The 16,951-nt window shown below is 54.7% G+C and overlaps 1 protein-coding gene across 7 annotated transcripts in view; it reads right to left on the bottom strand.

Annotated features, from left to right (window-relative positions):
- Positions 1-16,951, bottom strand: part of TASOR2 (transcription activation suppressor family member 2) — a 51,998-nt gene that overhangs the window by 1,558 nt on the left and 33,489 nt on the right. For 5 of the 7 annotated variants that reach the window (XM_074573176.1, XM_074573174.1, XM_074573173.1 and 2 more), the window contains 9 exons: positions 13,432-14,356; positions 11,794-12,328; positions 6,606-10,202; positions 5,604-5,732; positions 4,914-5,067; positions 4,187-4,292; positions 1,958-2,139; positions 1,426-1,540; positions 291-1,093 (listed from right to left, as the gene is read on the bottom strand). In XM_074573176.1, coding sequence (XP_074429277.1) covers positions 1,090-1,093; positions 1,426-1,540; positions 1,958-2,139; positions 4,187-4,292; positions 4,914-5,067; positions 5,604-5,732; positions 6,606-10,202; positions 11,794-12,328; positions 13,432-14,356 — 5,747 coding nt within the window. In that variant the 3' untranslated portion in view covers positions 291-1,089. Of the gene's footprint in view, positions 1-290; positions 1,094-1,421; positions 1,541-1,957; positions 2,140-4,186; positions 4,293-4,913; positions 5,068-5,603; positions 5,733-6,605; positions 10,203-11,793; positions 12,329-13,431; positions 14,357-16,951 lie in introns of those variants that run through there. The other 2 variants (XR_012585289.1, XM_074573172.1) reach the window with 2 other exon arrangements.

The raw sequence follows: 16,951 nt of genomic DNA on the forward strand, positions 1-16,951 counted from the left end.
GAGGAGGGTGTTCGTCCTGCAGCCCCGCGTCTCCACGAGCCCACCACCGTTAGAGCCAAGCCATCTTGCTTGCTCTTTCCTTCCCTTGTGGGCTTCAACGTGGAGGGTTAGCGCAGAACAAAGCTGGTTTCTGATCTCTGCGTGAGCTGGGAAAGCTGCTCTCCTCCCACCTGCTGCCAGGAGAGGCCGGGGGCTGAGCGGGAACCCCTCTCCAGAGAGCCAGCGGTGGGCGAGATTTAGTTTTTAGATTTTATTACTCAAACTCTCTACAAAAGTCATCCAGCACATAATGTTCTTGCATTCTTTTATTAAAAAAAAAAAAAAAAGAAACGAGGACAACCCTGTCCTCCAGATCCATAGGTAGGGGATCTTACACAGGTCTGAACTGCGGCATTTTGTCGTCGTCCCCCCCCCGGCATGTTTGTCAGAGCTACCATAAATAAAGAGCTTTTTTGTTCCTGGCTCCTGTTGTCTGGCTATTTACAAGACTTTCCACGTGCTGCAACGCGCTCGGGTCCCAGCAGTGAACCGGTACCAAGAGGCAACAGGGGCGACTTGGAACGTAGTGTGGAGCGGCGGCCGCGGGCTCGCTGGCACTCGGGCGACGGTGGCCAACACCTGTTAAAAATGTACACCCACCCCCGCGGCTAACGCAGGCGGCCTGTACAGCGTGTACAGCAACAGCCCCATGGAAAATGCTTTTATCATTGTGGACTCGTACCGTTCCTAACCTTCAAGTAAACGGCTTTTTTTTTTTTTTTTTAAAATCTATTGTTCCTGTTTTTTCCAATGTCAGCTGCACTAAGCACTTGAAAAAAACTCCAATAATTTAAAACTGTGTAACGTTAAAATAACCTCCGTCCTATACGCAAGTCGATGGCAGGGAGTAAATCCCCGGGAGGATTTGCATTAGCCATCGTTAAATAATTTCTACATACATACAGAACTAGAGCCAACCTTCCCCTGCGCACGGCTCCTGTGTGCGGCACCGGGAATCCACTGGGATGTCGGGGCCGTCCCGCAGAGGACCGGGATGCCCAAACCGGCGCCGCGGGGCCCGGGGAGGAGCTGTGCTGCGGTTTCGCTTCGTCACCTGCAACAGAGAGACGCGGCGCAGGTTATTGCTCTGCTCCCCTCCTTGCTCTGGGCAGTGCCGATGTCTGGCGGAGCTTCCCCAGGGCAAGTGCCGGAGTGTTTCCCGTTGCCGGCAGTGCCGAGTGTGGCTCTGCTGAGCACGGGCCATCAGGACGGCTTCAGGAGTCGGCCCTGAGCAGATCCTGCAGCCAGTCCCGGGGAAAGGTCCCCGCTCGGCTGCGGGAGCCGCTGGACTCCAGCTCCCCGCCTGCTGCCCCGCAGACAATCCGGGAGCTGCTCCCAGACTTTTTGGGGGAGAAGGGGTCGATCCCAAGCTCCCCCCCTGCTTACCAGTAGCTTCTTCTAAACGGGGAAGCCACTTTCTGCATCGTCCTAAGGAAGGTGTTGACATCAGCCACGAGGATTCCTTTGCTTTCGAGGACCTCCCTGCTGACGCTGGACTTCTCTGCGAAGGAAGGAGGGGAACCGTAATTCAAGGTTGTTCTGAAACCTACAGAAAATATCCCCAAATCCCACTGCAGTTATCCTGTTTTGCAAATGGGAGCAGATGAACGACGCTGAACAGCCTCAGCCCAGCAAGGCCAGAATTAGAGCGTGACGTAAAGCCATCCGCAGGCTCGAAAAATTGCCGGAATTTAGCAGAGCTCCGAAAAAATCTGTTCGTTTTGCCTTTTACTGCACCGACTTGCAATGAATCAGCTCCCACCTTACCCGCACCTCAAATAAGTGATTCTAGGAGAAATGGGAGCAAAATGGGGTGGGTTTTTTTGTACTTCCTCCATCACCTCCCAGGCCGATTTCGGAAGGTGCTCGTGGGGGTTGAGGGCACCAGCACAGGGCAGCGCCCGGAGCCCGTCCTCACCTGTGAGATACACGGCGAACCTGGCGCTGACGCGCTGAACCTGCAGGTTCAACAAGCAGTTGACGGACTGGGATTCGGGGGAGGACCCGGAGTCGCAGGCGTGGTAATGCAGCACCTCGATGAGATCAGCCCCTTGGCACGATTTGAGGATTAAGCGCTTCTTGCGGGCGTTGGCGTCCACCCTGGTGGGAGAGGGCCAAGGTGAAGTGGCGGAGGGGCTTCACCCCTCTCTCCCCTCCCAGGGAAGGAGCAGGTACGATGGGACCTGCCTTCCCCAGGCGTGTTTCTTTCAGCCTCATGGGTGCTTTTACGCTTGTTACCCTGCACTAAATGGAGACGGCAGGAGCAAGCGTCGCTGTACAGCTCGCACGTGCGGCAAGAAAACAAAATGACCCCTTGCTCCAGGCAGCTCCGACAGACCATGGCTCATGATCCCACCACAGAGTCAAGAGACGCTACACGAGTGCCAGCGATGGAGCATAAGGAAACCACTTGCGGCACAGAATCACAGAATGGTTTGGGTTGGAAGGGACCTTAAAAATCATCCAGTGCCACCCCCTGCCCTGGGCAGGGACACCTCCCACCAGCCCAGGTTGCTCCAAGCCCCGTCCAACCTGGCCTTGAACCCCTCCAGGGATGGGGCAGCCACAGCTTCTCTGGGCAACCTGGGCCAGGGGCTCACCCCCCTCACAGCAAAGGATTTCTTCCTGACTTCTAATAGAAATCTCCCCTCTTCCAGTTTAAAACCCTTCCCCCTCATCCCATGGCTCCCCTCCCTGCTCCAGAGTCCCTCCCCAGCTTTCCTGGAACCCCTTTAGGGACTGGCAGGGGCTGGAAGGTCTCCCCGGCGCCTTCTCTTCTCCAGGCTGAACCCCCCCAGCTCTCTCAGCCTGTCCCCACAGCAGAGGGGCTCCAGCCCTCCCAGCATCTCCGGGGCCTCCTCTGGCCCCGCTCCAACAGCTCCGTGTCCTTCTGCTGTTGGTGGCCCCAGCGCTGGAGGCAGCACTGCAGGGGAGTCTCCCCGAGCGGAGCAGAGGGGGCTGAATCCTCATCCCACAGACTACGATGAAATACCCGACCCTGAGCTTCTGTGACACCTCACCGCTCCCGGACTGAAAACCAGGTCTTCAAACTGATTGCTTTGTGCTATCACCGTGAAGGAGAGGATCTGAGATTTCTCCCCATTTGTAGCTTTTTCTGCTCCGACAGAACAGACCGGTTTCCTCTTTATTCGCAGGTCGTTACTAGAAAGCCATCCCTTGTGGCCCATGGTCTGGCGCTGACAAAGGCAGCCTGCCCCATAAAAACATCCCTCTCTGAGTTCAAACGTGATAAAAGCAGGACATTTCAATGGATACTATGCGCTGCCTTACTTCTCTTTTTCTGATTGCATCATTTAAGTACACGTCGTTGCAAACAACCTCCAATAAGTAGCAAATAGCAACAGGAGAAGTTCTGCTTTTCCCAGCTGGGTTTGATTTTACGCACGCCCCACGACACCCCGGTTCCTCTCCATGTCATAAACTCAGAGCTCCTCATCACTCCCCCAAATCCCACGCGTGATGAGACGGAAAAAAAGAAACGGCAAAGAGACGGCGGGGGCAGAGAGAGCCCCGGGAAGGTGCCCCGAGCTCCCAGGGCGTGTGTGTGCGGGAGCTGGGGTGAGCTGGTGGGAAGGGAGCGTCTACAGGGGCAGCTTTCGGAGTGTGCGGCTCCTCAAATGAGGTTTGTGCCGTTCCTCAAGCCCCTTGGCAGGCTGTTAACGCTCAGAGAGGGCGTCGCTGCCAGCGCGATGGGGGAAACCGCCTTATGGAGATACAGCGGGGTGCACGGAGCAGCTGCCAGAGCTCTGCCTCATCCAGGATCACGTGCAAGACACGTTTCAGGCCATCTGATCCTCTCCAGGTCCCATGTCCTGCTGCTCCATCTCATATAGGTACAAAAAAAGAAAAAAAAAAATCTATGGCACTTTACTTGCTAGCAAGCAAATGCTGGCCTCTGGCCGTTCCAGCCAGCACACGCTCTCTCGCTGATAAGAGAAGTTCTTATTTGACCAAAAATCTTCAAGTTCATCTTGTAAGAGGCCTAAACCCAACAGAGGCACCTAACTCCCCCCGTGTCCCTGCACTGAGAGTAAAAAGGGACACCAAACTCCACCACGGTGGGTACGTCCTTGCTGCGGTGACGAGGACAGCAGGGACAAGGGAGCCGCCACCGCTGAGCCGTTACCTGACGTCTTCTCTGAGCTTCTTGCTCTCCTTGTAGTGAAGGAGCCACTTCCACCTCCCGCTTCTGTTCAGCTTCTCCAGCACCTTCACCACCTCTTTCAGTTGGCCTGGGGAGACAGCAAGAGCCAGAGGGTAACCAAGGGTGGAAGAGGGGGACCTGGGGGTGTCTCTGGCCCAAGCCCTGCTCAAAGTTGGGCCACCTGAGGTTGCCCAGGGCTTTGTCCAGGTGAGGTTTGAATATCTCCAAGGATGGAGACTCACAACCTAGGTTGTGAAACTGGGCTCCTGTCCTGGTGTTTGAACACACTTGCTGTCGATTTTCCCCCCTAATTATCTAAAAAAGAGAAGTGCAACTTGTCCCTGTCACCTCTTGCCCCATCCCGGCGCATCTCCAGGAGCTCTGTGGCTCCGTTTTCTCTGCCCCTTCCCATTAGTGAGCCGAAGACAGCGACAAGGTCTCCCCTTTGCCCTCCCTTCTCCAGGCTGAATGTCCTTGTACAACCCCTCCTCCAGCACCTGACCATCTCGGTGGCCCCTGCTGTACTTGGATGTTTTGGGGAGCCCTGACCTGGACTCACTACCCAGATGAGGTCTCAAATGTCAAATAGAGGGAAAGAATTGCCCCCCGCTAAAGCAGGAGCAGAGGACGCCAACGGCAAGTTTTTGGACGGTGTGGGCAAAACAGCGAACAAAGAACGTCTGCGTGTCTGCATTCAAGCGAGACTCACCCAGCGTTACCGTTTCCAACACCTCCTCGTCCGACACCACGAAGCCACCGGCATGAAACAGCTCCTGGTACGTGTGAGCTGTTACATCTTCGGGGCTGTCCACTCCGGCAAACACCACGTTCGGACACTGCTTTAGCTTCAGCAAGCACGGGACCTGCCCAAGGCAGAGATGCTTTAGCACACGCAGCCGAGTTTCAACAGCATTTGCACCTCTCCGCAACTCACCCCCGCTCCCAGAGACCGGGGGAACCCACCCCCTCCTCTTCTGCATCACCCCGACGCTGGTGTCTCCACCGCCCGACCCCAAAGCCGTGGCCAGCAATACAGGGAGCTACAGGCAGGTTCACTGCAACGTTCACTGGAATCCAGGAGCCAAAGCCCGGCTGAGCCGCTCCGTTACAGAAGATAAGCCCAGCCTGACCCCTTTGGGCTGGGCTACTCCAAGCGATGTTATTTGGTGATCAGAAACGGAGACAGAAGAAAAGCAGAGCTGACAGGCTTCATGTTTTTCAAATAACTTGTTTTTAAAGAGCTCTTCATGAAGCACCGTTCTCCCAGTGAACAGCGCGTCTGCGGAGACTGACAATTAAATCTACAGCTATACGTAGCCTAACATTTCAAATCTTTAAAATGGATCCTGATATTCAAAAATGGTGCTGGGTAGAAAAAAAGGACGGACTCGGGCCTTACGTTGTGGATGTGGGAGGAAATGTCCTTGTTCCTGATGACGACAAGCAGCCTGTCGTCGTCCGCTTCGTGTTTCGCTTCGCAGAATCTCGGAGGTTTGATCTCCACGCAACCGTCTTTCTTCAGCAAGGTCTGAAACGGAAATCGTGTTAAGACGGTTTGTACGGAGACTGTCTTCACAACAGTGGTGCCACGCTCCCGGCACACACGTGTCTGGGGACAAGGAGAGGGGACGGAGACAGCGACCCTAACCAGGCACCCTGGTGTCAAGGGCACCCTAACGGTGTCCCTCTGTCAAAGGCACTGCGCGCTCCGGGCTGGGGCTCCATCCAGAGGGAGAAGCAGCAGCCATTTACCTTAGCTGGCAAAAACCTTTTAGAAAACCACCTTGACCATCTCACCACACCGTGCATCGGGCCTCCTTGCTATTTTGGAGCAGCAAATCTTCCCGTGCAATCACCTTCCTGAAGTTTCCAACCCTTTAAGGAGAGCTCAAGCCAAAGCCACCTCGCGGGGGTTGAGTTTGGGCTGCTCCTGCCTGAATTCCAATTGTTTCGGTCCAGGGGGATGTTGCCAAGTGTTAGGACAAGAAGAAATAGCCTCAAGTTGCACCAGGGGAGGATTAGATTGGATATTAAGAACAAATTCACCGAGAGGGTTGTCAAGCCTTGGAACAGGCTGCCCAGGGCAGTGGTGGAGTCACCATCCCTCCAGATATTTGAAAGACACGTAGACATGGTGCTGAGGGACATGGTTTAGTGGTGGACTTGGCAGTGCTAGGTTTATGGTTGGACTCGATGATCTTAAGGGTCTTTTCCAACCTAAATAATTCTATGATTTCTAATTTCTGGCGGTGATGAAATGGTAGAGGCAGCTCCTGGCATAAGGGAACCACACGCCACCCATCCTGGGTTCAGCAAGCTTGACCTGCCCCTGCTTCTGCTGCCCTCAGCTCTCACCCCAGGGCCACCCGTCCCCGTCCAAGCCGGCAGGACTGGCTGTTACCTTCACTCTTGCAAAGAAAGGGTCCTTGTCCGTCTCCACCAGGTAGAACATGCCGGCGCGGCTGCAGGCCTCCTTGGCCACGCTGCGCAGGCGAAAATGCAGCGTGCTGCACAGGTCGGCGATCATCTCCTCGAAGGCGGCCATCCTCCCAGGGAGGGACGCGCACGTCCACTCGCTCGTGGCCTCCCCGGGCGCTGGGACTGTCCCTCCGCCCTCGCTCCCCGTGTCAGCCCTGCTCAGCATCACCCTGTGGAACTCGGCGTACTCGTCGAGGATGACGGCGATGTCCCCCCGTGAGTCCTTTAGCTTATTACCGTATTTGAGCTTGTTGAGGTGGAAGGGAGCCGCGTGGCCCTGGCTCGCGGTTCGGGATCTGGCCCTGCTCCTCTCGTGGCAGAGGGTGTCCTGCCATGGGGCAGATGGGTCCCCATGCCGGCCGCTCTGCCGGTGCCAGCCGAGCCCGCTCGGCCACGCGTCGGAGGGCAGGATCGTCACCTGCAAAGGGCTCCTGCTCCGCAGGGAGAATGGGGCAGGAGCTTCTCGCCTAGGCAACGTCTCAGACATCACCTGGGGAGAAAAGTCTTTTGGAAAGATGCTTTTGGAGGTAGAAAAGGGTGGTTTCCTATTCCTTAGGATTTGTTTTAGCTTATAACGGAAACGGAGACACTCCATGTCCAAAGTGTGCTGGGTGATTTCCTCAAAACCCCTCCAAGTCCCCATCAGTGACCTTAACAAATGAGACTGCCCCGCACCGTGGCTGCACCTCTTTGAAGACTGCAAATTTTCCATCCTCTCCTGGCACTTTTTAGTGACCACAAAGTTCCGGTAGTCCTTGGCGATCCCCTGGCTGTCCCTAATATTGACGTATGGTGGAACGCGCCTGCTGCTGGCTTCCCCCGGGCCGATCGACCAGCCACGCTCAGCCCGTGAGCCCCCCTCCATGCCCAGGGAGCCCCAGTCCTCACTGCACCCCTCCGTGTGCACCGAGCTCGGAGAGGAGGAGTCGCAGTTAGTCCTTGTGCCTGCAGCATCCACGGATCTCGTGCCGTAGGAACCCGTGGCTGTAAACAGGGACTGTGAAGTCCCCCCGAAACATTCCTGGTCTGAGTCGCCAGAGAAAAACTCAAACAGATCTTCAGAGGTCGAGCCCACACGTCTGTCTCTGCTGGGGAGCTGCTTTGCCCTCGGGAGCAAGTCCGAAATATCCTCAGTGTCACTGAGCTCCAGGCTCTCTCCGGAGATTTCCCTGTGTGCGCATAACGGCAACATCGGGAAGGGGAGAGTGGGGATTTCTCCCTCTCCCACCTCCATGCCGGCATGCTGCAGATCAGCAAACGCATCGGATCCCTCGGCCTCGTGCTTGCTCCGGTTGCACATAAACTGGGGCTCGCACAGAGGCGTGAGCAACTCCCCTGCTGAAAAAGACGCAGGACTGGGAAGAGGGATGCTGCTTCCTCCTTCCGAATCCTCATGCAGGATGGGTTCCTTCTCATGGCTCCCTACCACGTCCCCAGGGCTGGCACACCCGGAGCCGGTGCCCGGTGGCAGTTGTCCCATGCAGCAGGACCTTGGGGCACCGTCCGGGGCCAGACTCACGCTGGGGGAGCACGTCTCAGGGTGCAAACTGAGGACCGAGTCTGGCTCGACGCTGTGCAGAGCTGCCTTGTGGCTGTGAGAAGGAGGCGTCGATCTCGGGCTACCTGGCACAAGCGCATCCGCAGGGGAGCTCTCTGCCGGCTCTGCATAGCAGGGACCTGTGTCTTTTTTCACCTCTTCCGCACATCTGGGCTTTAGGGAACCATCCAGGCTCTCGGCAGCCAACTCTGCAGCACCTACTCGCTTGTAGGGCTTCCCATTTTGGCACAGGACTGACCCCAACTCGCTTTGCTCTAACAAGTGTGGGGGGGGGTTTGCGTCTCCGCCACGGGGGAGAGGGTCCTGCTGGGGGGGAGAAGCAGGAGCCGAGTCTGTGTGGACAGGTGGGGACAGGCCATCTGGGGAGCTCTGCTGCTGCCTGGGGTGCTCCTTCACGGCAGACACTCCCTCTCCCACCGAGGAGGAGGGCTCTGATTCCACGAGGTGATGAAGAGAGGTCTCTGGCTCCTGCAGTGCATTAGCCACCATCGCTGGGTTCCTTTTGTCGCTCCCGGGGAACTTATCTGCGCCGAGGAACACATGATCGCTCTCCCCAGCTTCGGAGCCCCCTGCTAAGGCTGTACAGTCGAAGGCAAAGCCCTGGCCATCACCTGCTCCCCAGGACGCATCCAGCACATCTGCGCGGTTGGCAGGAGGGCTGCTACGCACTTCTTCCACCAAAACCTTGTTCCCTTCTTGGTTTGATTCACCAGCGCTCAGCGAAGTGAGGTCAACATAAACGTCGCCTCCGCACCTTTGGGAAAGGCAGCTGCTCCCTCTCAGGCCACTCTGCGATGGAGACTGGATGCTTGCCATGGTCTCCTGGTCCTCTGGAACAGCCCCTGGATCTGTTGCTCCATCGAGAGATGTCACGCAGGCAGAGCTGGAGTCAGGGGACAAGGCTAGCGACAGTCCCTGGCCACATGGTGACTCGAGGCCAGCTGTGCCAGCAGCTTTGCTCCCAGCAGGCGCCCACCTGTCTGCAGAGGGCGAGCGATCCTTGTCTTTCTGCTCCAAGGCGTCTCGGAGCATCTCTCCAGCAGGTCCCAAGTTGCCTGTAATGCTGCCTGGCTGTGCCCCACACACCAGCCTCGGATCAGATGGTAACGGCAGCATCAACCCGCTGTCACAGGGCGACCCCATATGAGCTGGACTGGCTGCATGCGCCAGACCAACACCATTTGTCTCTGTGTCTGGGGTGGCCAAAGCCTCCCAGGGCTCTTGCAGCGTGTCCAGGCTTGGCGCCATCTCACCAGGGAGCCCCTCAGGGCCAGTCTCAGTCCCAGTCCCATCTGACAGCACTGGCGTTGATCTGCCTGGGCAGGGGGACGCTAAAGCAGCAGGGCTGGGCACAGAGCCCTCTCCAGGAATGTCAAAGTCCTTCAGACATGCCGAATTCACTGGCTTCTGCTCGCTGTGTTCATGCTCCACGTCAGCATCACCGCTTTCGGAAAACGCTGAATCAACAGGCCCCAGGACTGTGCTTTCATATTCAGGGTCCTCTTTCTCTTTTTTTCCCTCCTCCACCTCTTCCTCCTCTTTTTCTGGACGTTCAAAGGGGTCTTGTGATTCCTTCCCTTCCCCACTGGCTCCATCAGGCTTTGCACTTCTGGGATGTGCTTCTAAGGGCATGGAATCACAGGCACGTTGCAGTCCATTGCTGGTGGCCCAGCTGCCGTCCTCACCCTCCGTACAGCGCCCACCGTCTCCCATGCTCTCCCTGTCCTTGGGAGGGCTGGGGCCACCTCCTGACCCTGGTGCCCACCCCCTCTTCTCCTGCTGCTCTCCACGTCCACGCAGCGCACTCGGTGCATCACTCCAGAGAGCTGTACTGGAATTCAGGGCTTGGTTGCAGAGGTTTTCCTTGCTTAGTGCAGCTGGGGGCTTGCCAGCATCACCAAGCTCATCGGAAGGGCTGGGGGCGATCGTAGCGTCCGACAGTCCTTCCTTGGGCGGCTCCTCCTGAAACAAGACAATTCAGAGTTTAATCTTCAAGAGAGGCAAACGCAGGAGCTGAGACACCCGTGCAGGAGGACACGGATATTTTAAACCCTCCAACTTTGTGAGTACAACCATCCCAACAGCAACCAGGGAGATTAGTTTGAGTTTGTCTCTAAAATAAGCCCAGGTTGAATCCCTACCCTGTGTGAGCCGCTGCCATCCCCACTGCAGCCGGCAAGCAGAGTCCCACAGACAGCCAGGGAAAGGTTCTGAAACTTTCTACCTTCTCTACACCATGAAATGGCTTAAAAATAGGCCAACCTGTGTAGGGGCCACCAGCCAGTGCCCAGAAGTAATGTATGCAGCAGCATCCTCTTATTTCTACTGAGTTTATCTGTCCGAGCAAGCTATATGGACACTACGGACAGTGATCCCACATTTCCTCCCAAAGCACTTCTGCCTGCTCCGCAGCACTAAACCCAGGTGGTAAAAAACACTGGGATATTTTTTCCTTCACGCGAAACAGATGCAGCTCTACGGCAGCTGCCTGTTTATTCAGAGCGGCAGTTTTAAAGGAATTATTTTAGTTCAAGAATTCAGGCTTGAAAAATATCAGCCGATAGCCATGTTTTATACTTACCCGAGTACCTCCACTCCTGACCATCTGCAGACCATAGAAACTGTAAAAAATAATTTAAAAAAACCCTACCCGGAATGGAATATTAACTAACTTCAGCAGAGGGGCAAGGGAAATGCTGCGAAGCACTGCACTGCCATCCGTGTGTGGGGAAACCTCTCCGAGCCAGCAAACCTCAGCCCTCCCAAACCAGCAGAGGAAAGGCTGCGCCGTGTCCCCGTCTGGGCTACTGCGACCACGGGCAGGCAAATGTGGTCCACAGGAGGCTTTTGAGGCCGGGTGTCTGGGGTGTTTGCGCTTCCTCTCCTCCCTCAGTTACGTGTAGGTCTGAGACCTCGTCCAAGCTCACACAGCTCACAGCTGAAACCAGAAACAGAGGCCGAGCTCCACACTTTAATTGCTCTAGTTCTTTGGGATTCCTCCCCCTTGGAGAGCATCCATGTTGAGGCCCTGCTCCCTTGGACAGGGATAGATACGGCTCACACCAGAGCCCAGGGATGCCAGCTCAGTCCAGGAGGTTATCCCAACCTGGACTGAGGCCTGAAAGGTTCTTCTTTATGGTGATGCTGAGCACGTCTGAGCACTGGAACAGGCTGCCCAGAGAAGTGGTGGAATCATCATCCCTGGAGGTATTTAAAAGACAGGCAGACGTAGTGCTTTGCAATACGGTTTAGTGATGGCTTTTGTCAGTGTTAGGCTGATGGTTGGACTTGATAATCTGAAAGGTCCCTTCCAATCTAGACAATTCTATGATTCTACGATTCTATGCCTGCATGGCAGTCGCTTGGGGCAGCTGAATGCTGGGGGACATTTCTCTGTCCTGCTTTGGGGACCCCCACTAACCGGCTCTAAGAGAGCTCTATGAGTTGCCACAAGCTCATCTGCTCCACTCCTCTCAGAAGACCCTGCTCCTAATAAGCACAAAATGCATTGTGTGCCCTATAGATTCGCATCACCCAAACCCCAAGTTCTTACCGCAGTGATGGTCGAGACGTCATGCCCACGCTCCTCAGGAACGACTGCCAGCTGCCTGTCTTTCACAGCCAAGCTCTCATCAGCACATTCAGTGAGGGAACGGCTCTCTGGAGAGCTTGTGGAAGAAGGCTCCTCCTCCCCACATGACAGCTCTCCTGAAGAAGACGATACCATACTATCGACAACACCAGGCGTCCCATCAGCGTCAGTCTGAGAGTCTGCAGAGCTCTCCTCTGGGCGGAAACGTCCCTGGCAACCTGTGCTGCGATCCAGAGAGCTGCTGGGAGTCTGGTCAGGGTCTGACCGAGAGTCCGCAGGGCACGTCTCCAACCCAAAACAGTCCTCACCATCATCACTCAGCTCAAGAAAGTCCCCAGTGCTGTTTAATGAGACGTACTTCTTGGGGTTGCTGTGCTCCACCACCTTCCTTGAGCTACTCAGGAGTTTGCTGGGTTTGCTGTAGAAGAGAGCCACCCACATATGAAGTATCAGCTTCATCTCTTCCACATCGTCGGGCAGATCAGGGTCCCAGGGCCTGGAAGGAAAAGCAGACACAGCCTGAAACATCTTCATCCTCCCTCTGGTCAACCAGCACAAGGTAACTCATCTCCTGCTTCATCACGGTGCTAAGTCCCAGTGCAGGGGGGTTGCAAATGCCCCGCTGCAACCACAGATTGCTCAATGCCGTTTCCAGCTGGATGAAAAAAGGGGAAACTCATGGCTGCAAAGGAGGCCTTGTGTTCATGGCTCTAGGTACCAATTCTAGCTGCAGAGACACGGGAATCATAGAACGGTTTGGATTAGGAGGGACTTCTAAACACCACCTAGTCCAACCTCCCTGCCATGGCGGAAGATGCCAGGGACATCTTCCACTAGAACAGATTGCTGAAAGCCCCGTCCAATCTGACCTTGATCACTTCCAACGATGGGGCATCCACAACTTCTCTAGGCAACCTGGGCCAGTGTCACCGCCCTTGGCATAAAACATTTCTTCCTTATGCCCAAACCAAACCTACCCTCTCTCAGGTTAAAACCATTGCCCCTTGTCCCGTCACTACGTGCCCTGGTAAAAAGTCTTTCTGTCTTTCCTATAAGCCCCCTTTATTTACATATCGAAAGGCCACAATAAGGTCTCCCTGGAGCCTTCTCTTCTCCGGGCTGAACCCCCCCAGCTCTCTCAGCCTGTCCCCACAGCAGAGGGGCTCCAGCCCTCCCAGCATCTCCGGGGCCTCCTCTGGCCCCGCTCCAACAGCTCCGTGTCTCTCCTGTGCTGAGGACTCCAAAACTGGATGCAGTACTCCAGGTAGGTTCTCACCAGAGCAGAGAAGAGGGGCAGAATCACCTCCCTTGCCCTGCTGGCCTTCTTTTGATGGATGCTACCCAGGATACGACGGGTGTTCTGGGCTGCCAGCGCACATTGCCGGCTTATCCAATTTTTCACCCACCAGGATTCCCAAGTCCTTCTCCCCAGGGAAGACACACCAGCTTTAACACAGCAAAACTGGGCATCTGAGCATGGGGAAAAGGGCACTTATCAGGCAAAGCAAAGCAAAGAAAGAGCAAAGAAAGCCCCTTCCAAACACGCACCAGACATCCAACAGGAGATGTCCCCTGCAGGCACCTTCCAGACTGACTTACCCATGTAGGGCGCGGATGACAGTTTTCTCCAGGGCATCATTGGTGTACCTGCTGTCCAAATTGAAGAGATACTCTGCCTCCCAACGGCACGTCACCTTCACGGACTCGCCGCAGATGTTCACTGTGTGGGACTTGGCAAAGTTCTCCTTCAGCCTGGGGGACAGCAGGCTGCTCCTGTGCCTCGTCGCCACTGCCTCGAAGGGTTGCTGTGGATGGGTGCTGTTGTGCTGGTGGCGGAAAGGCAGGACTTTCCCAACCAGGGGTCCTGCTCGGGCGTTCCTCGTCCCATTTCTGGAGGGTACCGGTCCAGGGTAAGGGCCACCTCTGGGATACATGTGTTTCTTTGAGTGCTCAGGCATCTGCGAGGCGTACGAGTGCTCGGCAGAGATGGAGTGCTTGTTCACCTCGACAGCTTCTTGAGTCTCTCTTGGAGGCAACGCTTGGGGTTTTGCAGGGCTAGGGCTCGCACTGTTCTTCTTGCTGAAAATCCCAGGGCTTCTCTCCCTGGGAATAGAGGCCAAGTCATTTAAGTCTATTTTTTCAGCAAGAGGAAGCTTCTCGTTCGGTAATGCTTTGCTAGGAGAGGTGGATCCTTTTGCAAGCTTGTCTACCCTGTGGTATTCGTGATCAGAAGCAACACGCAAGGATTTGTGCTTGCGATGACTCTGCTGCTCCTTTGCAGAGTCGCTGGAGGGGCTGCAGGACACAGTGATCATCCCATTGTCCCCGGGGATAAGCAAAGGAATACAAGAACCCAGAGCCAGATCAGCCAGCAAGTTCAAGGCGTGGGACTCATAGTCATTCCCCTTCAGACCAAAACCAAGATCAGCAACTCCGCCTGGGTAAATCTCACTCGTTGGGCTATCCGCGCTGTGGCACTGGGAAGAAACTTCGCTCGGGAGGACAGAGAGTGGCTCCTTCCACTCTGCGTAAGAAAAAACAAAGTCAGAGAATAAATGAAAGCCACAGAGCTCTGCCTCGAGAAGGGGTTCAAAGCAGGCTCTCAGTTTGGCAGGAAAAAAGTGTCTCTCCATCCTGGTTTTGGCTGGGAGAGTTAATTTTCTCCCTAGTAGCTGCTATAGTGCTGTGTTTTGGATTTAGTACGAGAATAATGTTGATAACACACCGCTGGTTTTAGCTGTCGCTAAGTAATGCTTATACTAAGTCAAGAACTTTTCAGGTTCCCCTGCTCGGCCAGTGAGGAGGGGGGAGGCTGGGAGGGAGCACAGCCAGGACAGTTGACCCAAACTGGCCAAGGGGTTATTCCATACCATATGATGTCTTAACTCAGCATCTAAACCAGGGTTGTCGGCAACTGCTGCTTGGGAACAAGCTGGGCATCAGTCAGCGCGTGGTGAGCGACTGCATTATGCATCACTTGTTTTGTATATTCTTTTATCATTATTATTGTTATTATTTTCCCTTCCGTTACGGTCCTATTAAACTGTTTTTATCTCAACCCGCGAATTTTACTTTTTTTTCCCCCCCGATTCCCCCCGAGCGAGGGAGCGGCTGTGCGGTGTTTGACTCTCTGCTGGGTAAACCACAACAGTCCTTTTTGGTGCCCAACACGGGGCTCAAAGGGTTGATATAATGACAGATCTGACCAGAGCATGCTAAAACAAATTTATTATAAGTATTCATTATACCGGTTTAATAGTTGCTGGTCACAATGCTGATTTATTTGCTCTCAGAGTTGTTGTGCTCGTTATCCGAGCTGTGTTGTTGTGGTGGTTTAAGCCCAGTTGGCAGCTAGAACCACGCGGCCACTTGCTCACTCCCCTGAGTTGTGATGGGGGGCAGAATCAGAAGAGCACAAGCGAGGAAAAACCCCTGGGTTGAGATAAAGACAGTTTAATAGGTAAAGCAAAAGCTGCGCACACAAGCAAAGCTGAACAAGGAATTCATTCAGTGCTTCCCATCGGCAGGCCGGTGTTCAGCCATCCCCAGGAAAGCAGGGCTCCATCACGGATAACAGTTACTCGGGAAGATAAACACCACAACTCCGAATGTCCCCCCCCCTTCCTTCATTTTTCCCCAGCTTTATATAGTGAGCATGACATCATATGGCATGGAATATTCCTTTGGTCAGTTGGGGTCAGCTGTCCTGGCTGTGTCTTCTCCCAGCTTCTAGTGACCCCCCCAGTCTACTCACAGGTGGGTTGGCGTGAGGAGCAGAAAAGGCCTTGATTGCTTAGGAACAGTCCAAAACCCCAGTGCGCTATCCCACTACTGCCATCCCAAATCCAAACCACGGCATTACACCAGCTGCTAGCAAAAAAATTTAACTCCACCCCAGCTGAAACCATGACGGTTGTGCAACACCTTACTTGCTCCCTGTTGTGCTGATTATCAGCTCTGGATGGAGGTTATCATTCAGCTGCACTGTGTCACACTGATCGGGAGATTAATCTGGTATTTGTGCTCAGCATCGCCATCATCTCCGTACTCCCGGAGCCATCTAGCGGAAACTATTAATAATTACATTCTTTACCTTTTCTCGGAGAACCAGTCTATGGGGGAGAAGGGCGATACACCTTCCCCTTCTCCTTCAGACAAGTTACAACAGCTCTTGAGAATTTTCAATATCCTTGGGATGTTCAAACCAGCATGTCTCCTGAATGTGTCTCAGATCTTTTCTTCGGGTTAAACAACTATTTAAGAACATCACAGGTCCAGAGGAGGGCCATGAAAATGATCAGAGGGCTGGAGCCCCTCTGCTGTGGGGACAGGCTGAGAGAGTTGGGGCTGTTCAGCCTGGAGAAGAGAAGGCTCCAGGGAGACCTTAGAGCAGCCTTATGGTACCTAAAGGGGACCTATATGAGAGATGGGAAGGGACTCTTGATCAGGGAGTGGAGTGATAGGACAAGGGGTAACCGTTTCAAACTGAAAGAGGGGAGATTTAGATGAGATATTAGGAAGAAATTCTTGGCTGTGAGGGTGCTGAAACCCTGGCCCAGGCTGCCCAGAGAAGTTGTGGATGCCTATTCCCTGGAGGTGTTCAAGGCCAGGTTGGATGGGGCTTTGAACAAGCTGGTCTAGTGGGAGGTGTCCCTGTGCAGGGCAGGGGGTGGAACTGGATGGTCTTTAAGGTCCCTTCCAACCCGAACCATTCTATGATCACCCAGAGATCTACCTTGAGGCTGGACAGTCATAGGCAGCACAGCACATGGGAGAACACAGGCAGGTATCTAGAGAACATCTCACCTCCAATAGTCTGAAACTTCAATCCCAAACAACTATGGGACCCTGATAAAGTAGTACGACGTTTGGAAAAAAACCCAAACGTGCTGTGGCTATTCCAAAGCGGCTAAACCTACTGCACTGTGCTGGACCCTGGCCAGTATCTACCAAACGCTGCTTGAGATTAGGCAGCACCCTCAGGGAGAAGAGAGGGAAAACAACCCCACAGGCACTGCGGCTACTCCAACCCCCGTGACAGGCACTGCAGCTGAACCCAAGAATCAACCCGTCCCAGTATCAGTCACCCCTACACACAAGAAGAAAGGGACAGGAAAGG

The sequence above is a fragment of the Larus michahellis genome, chromosome 1 (genome assembly GCF_964199755.1).
Source record: "Larus michahellis chromosome 1, bLarMic1.1, whole genome shotgun sequence".
In the NCBI taxonomy this organism is placed as follows: domain Eukaryota; kingdom Metazoa; phylum Chordata; class Aves; order Charadriiformes; family Laridae; genus Larus; species Larus michahellis.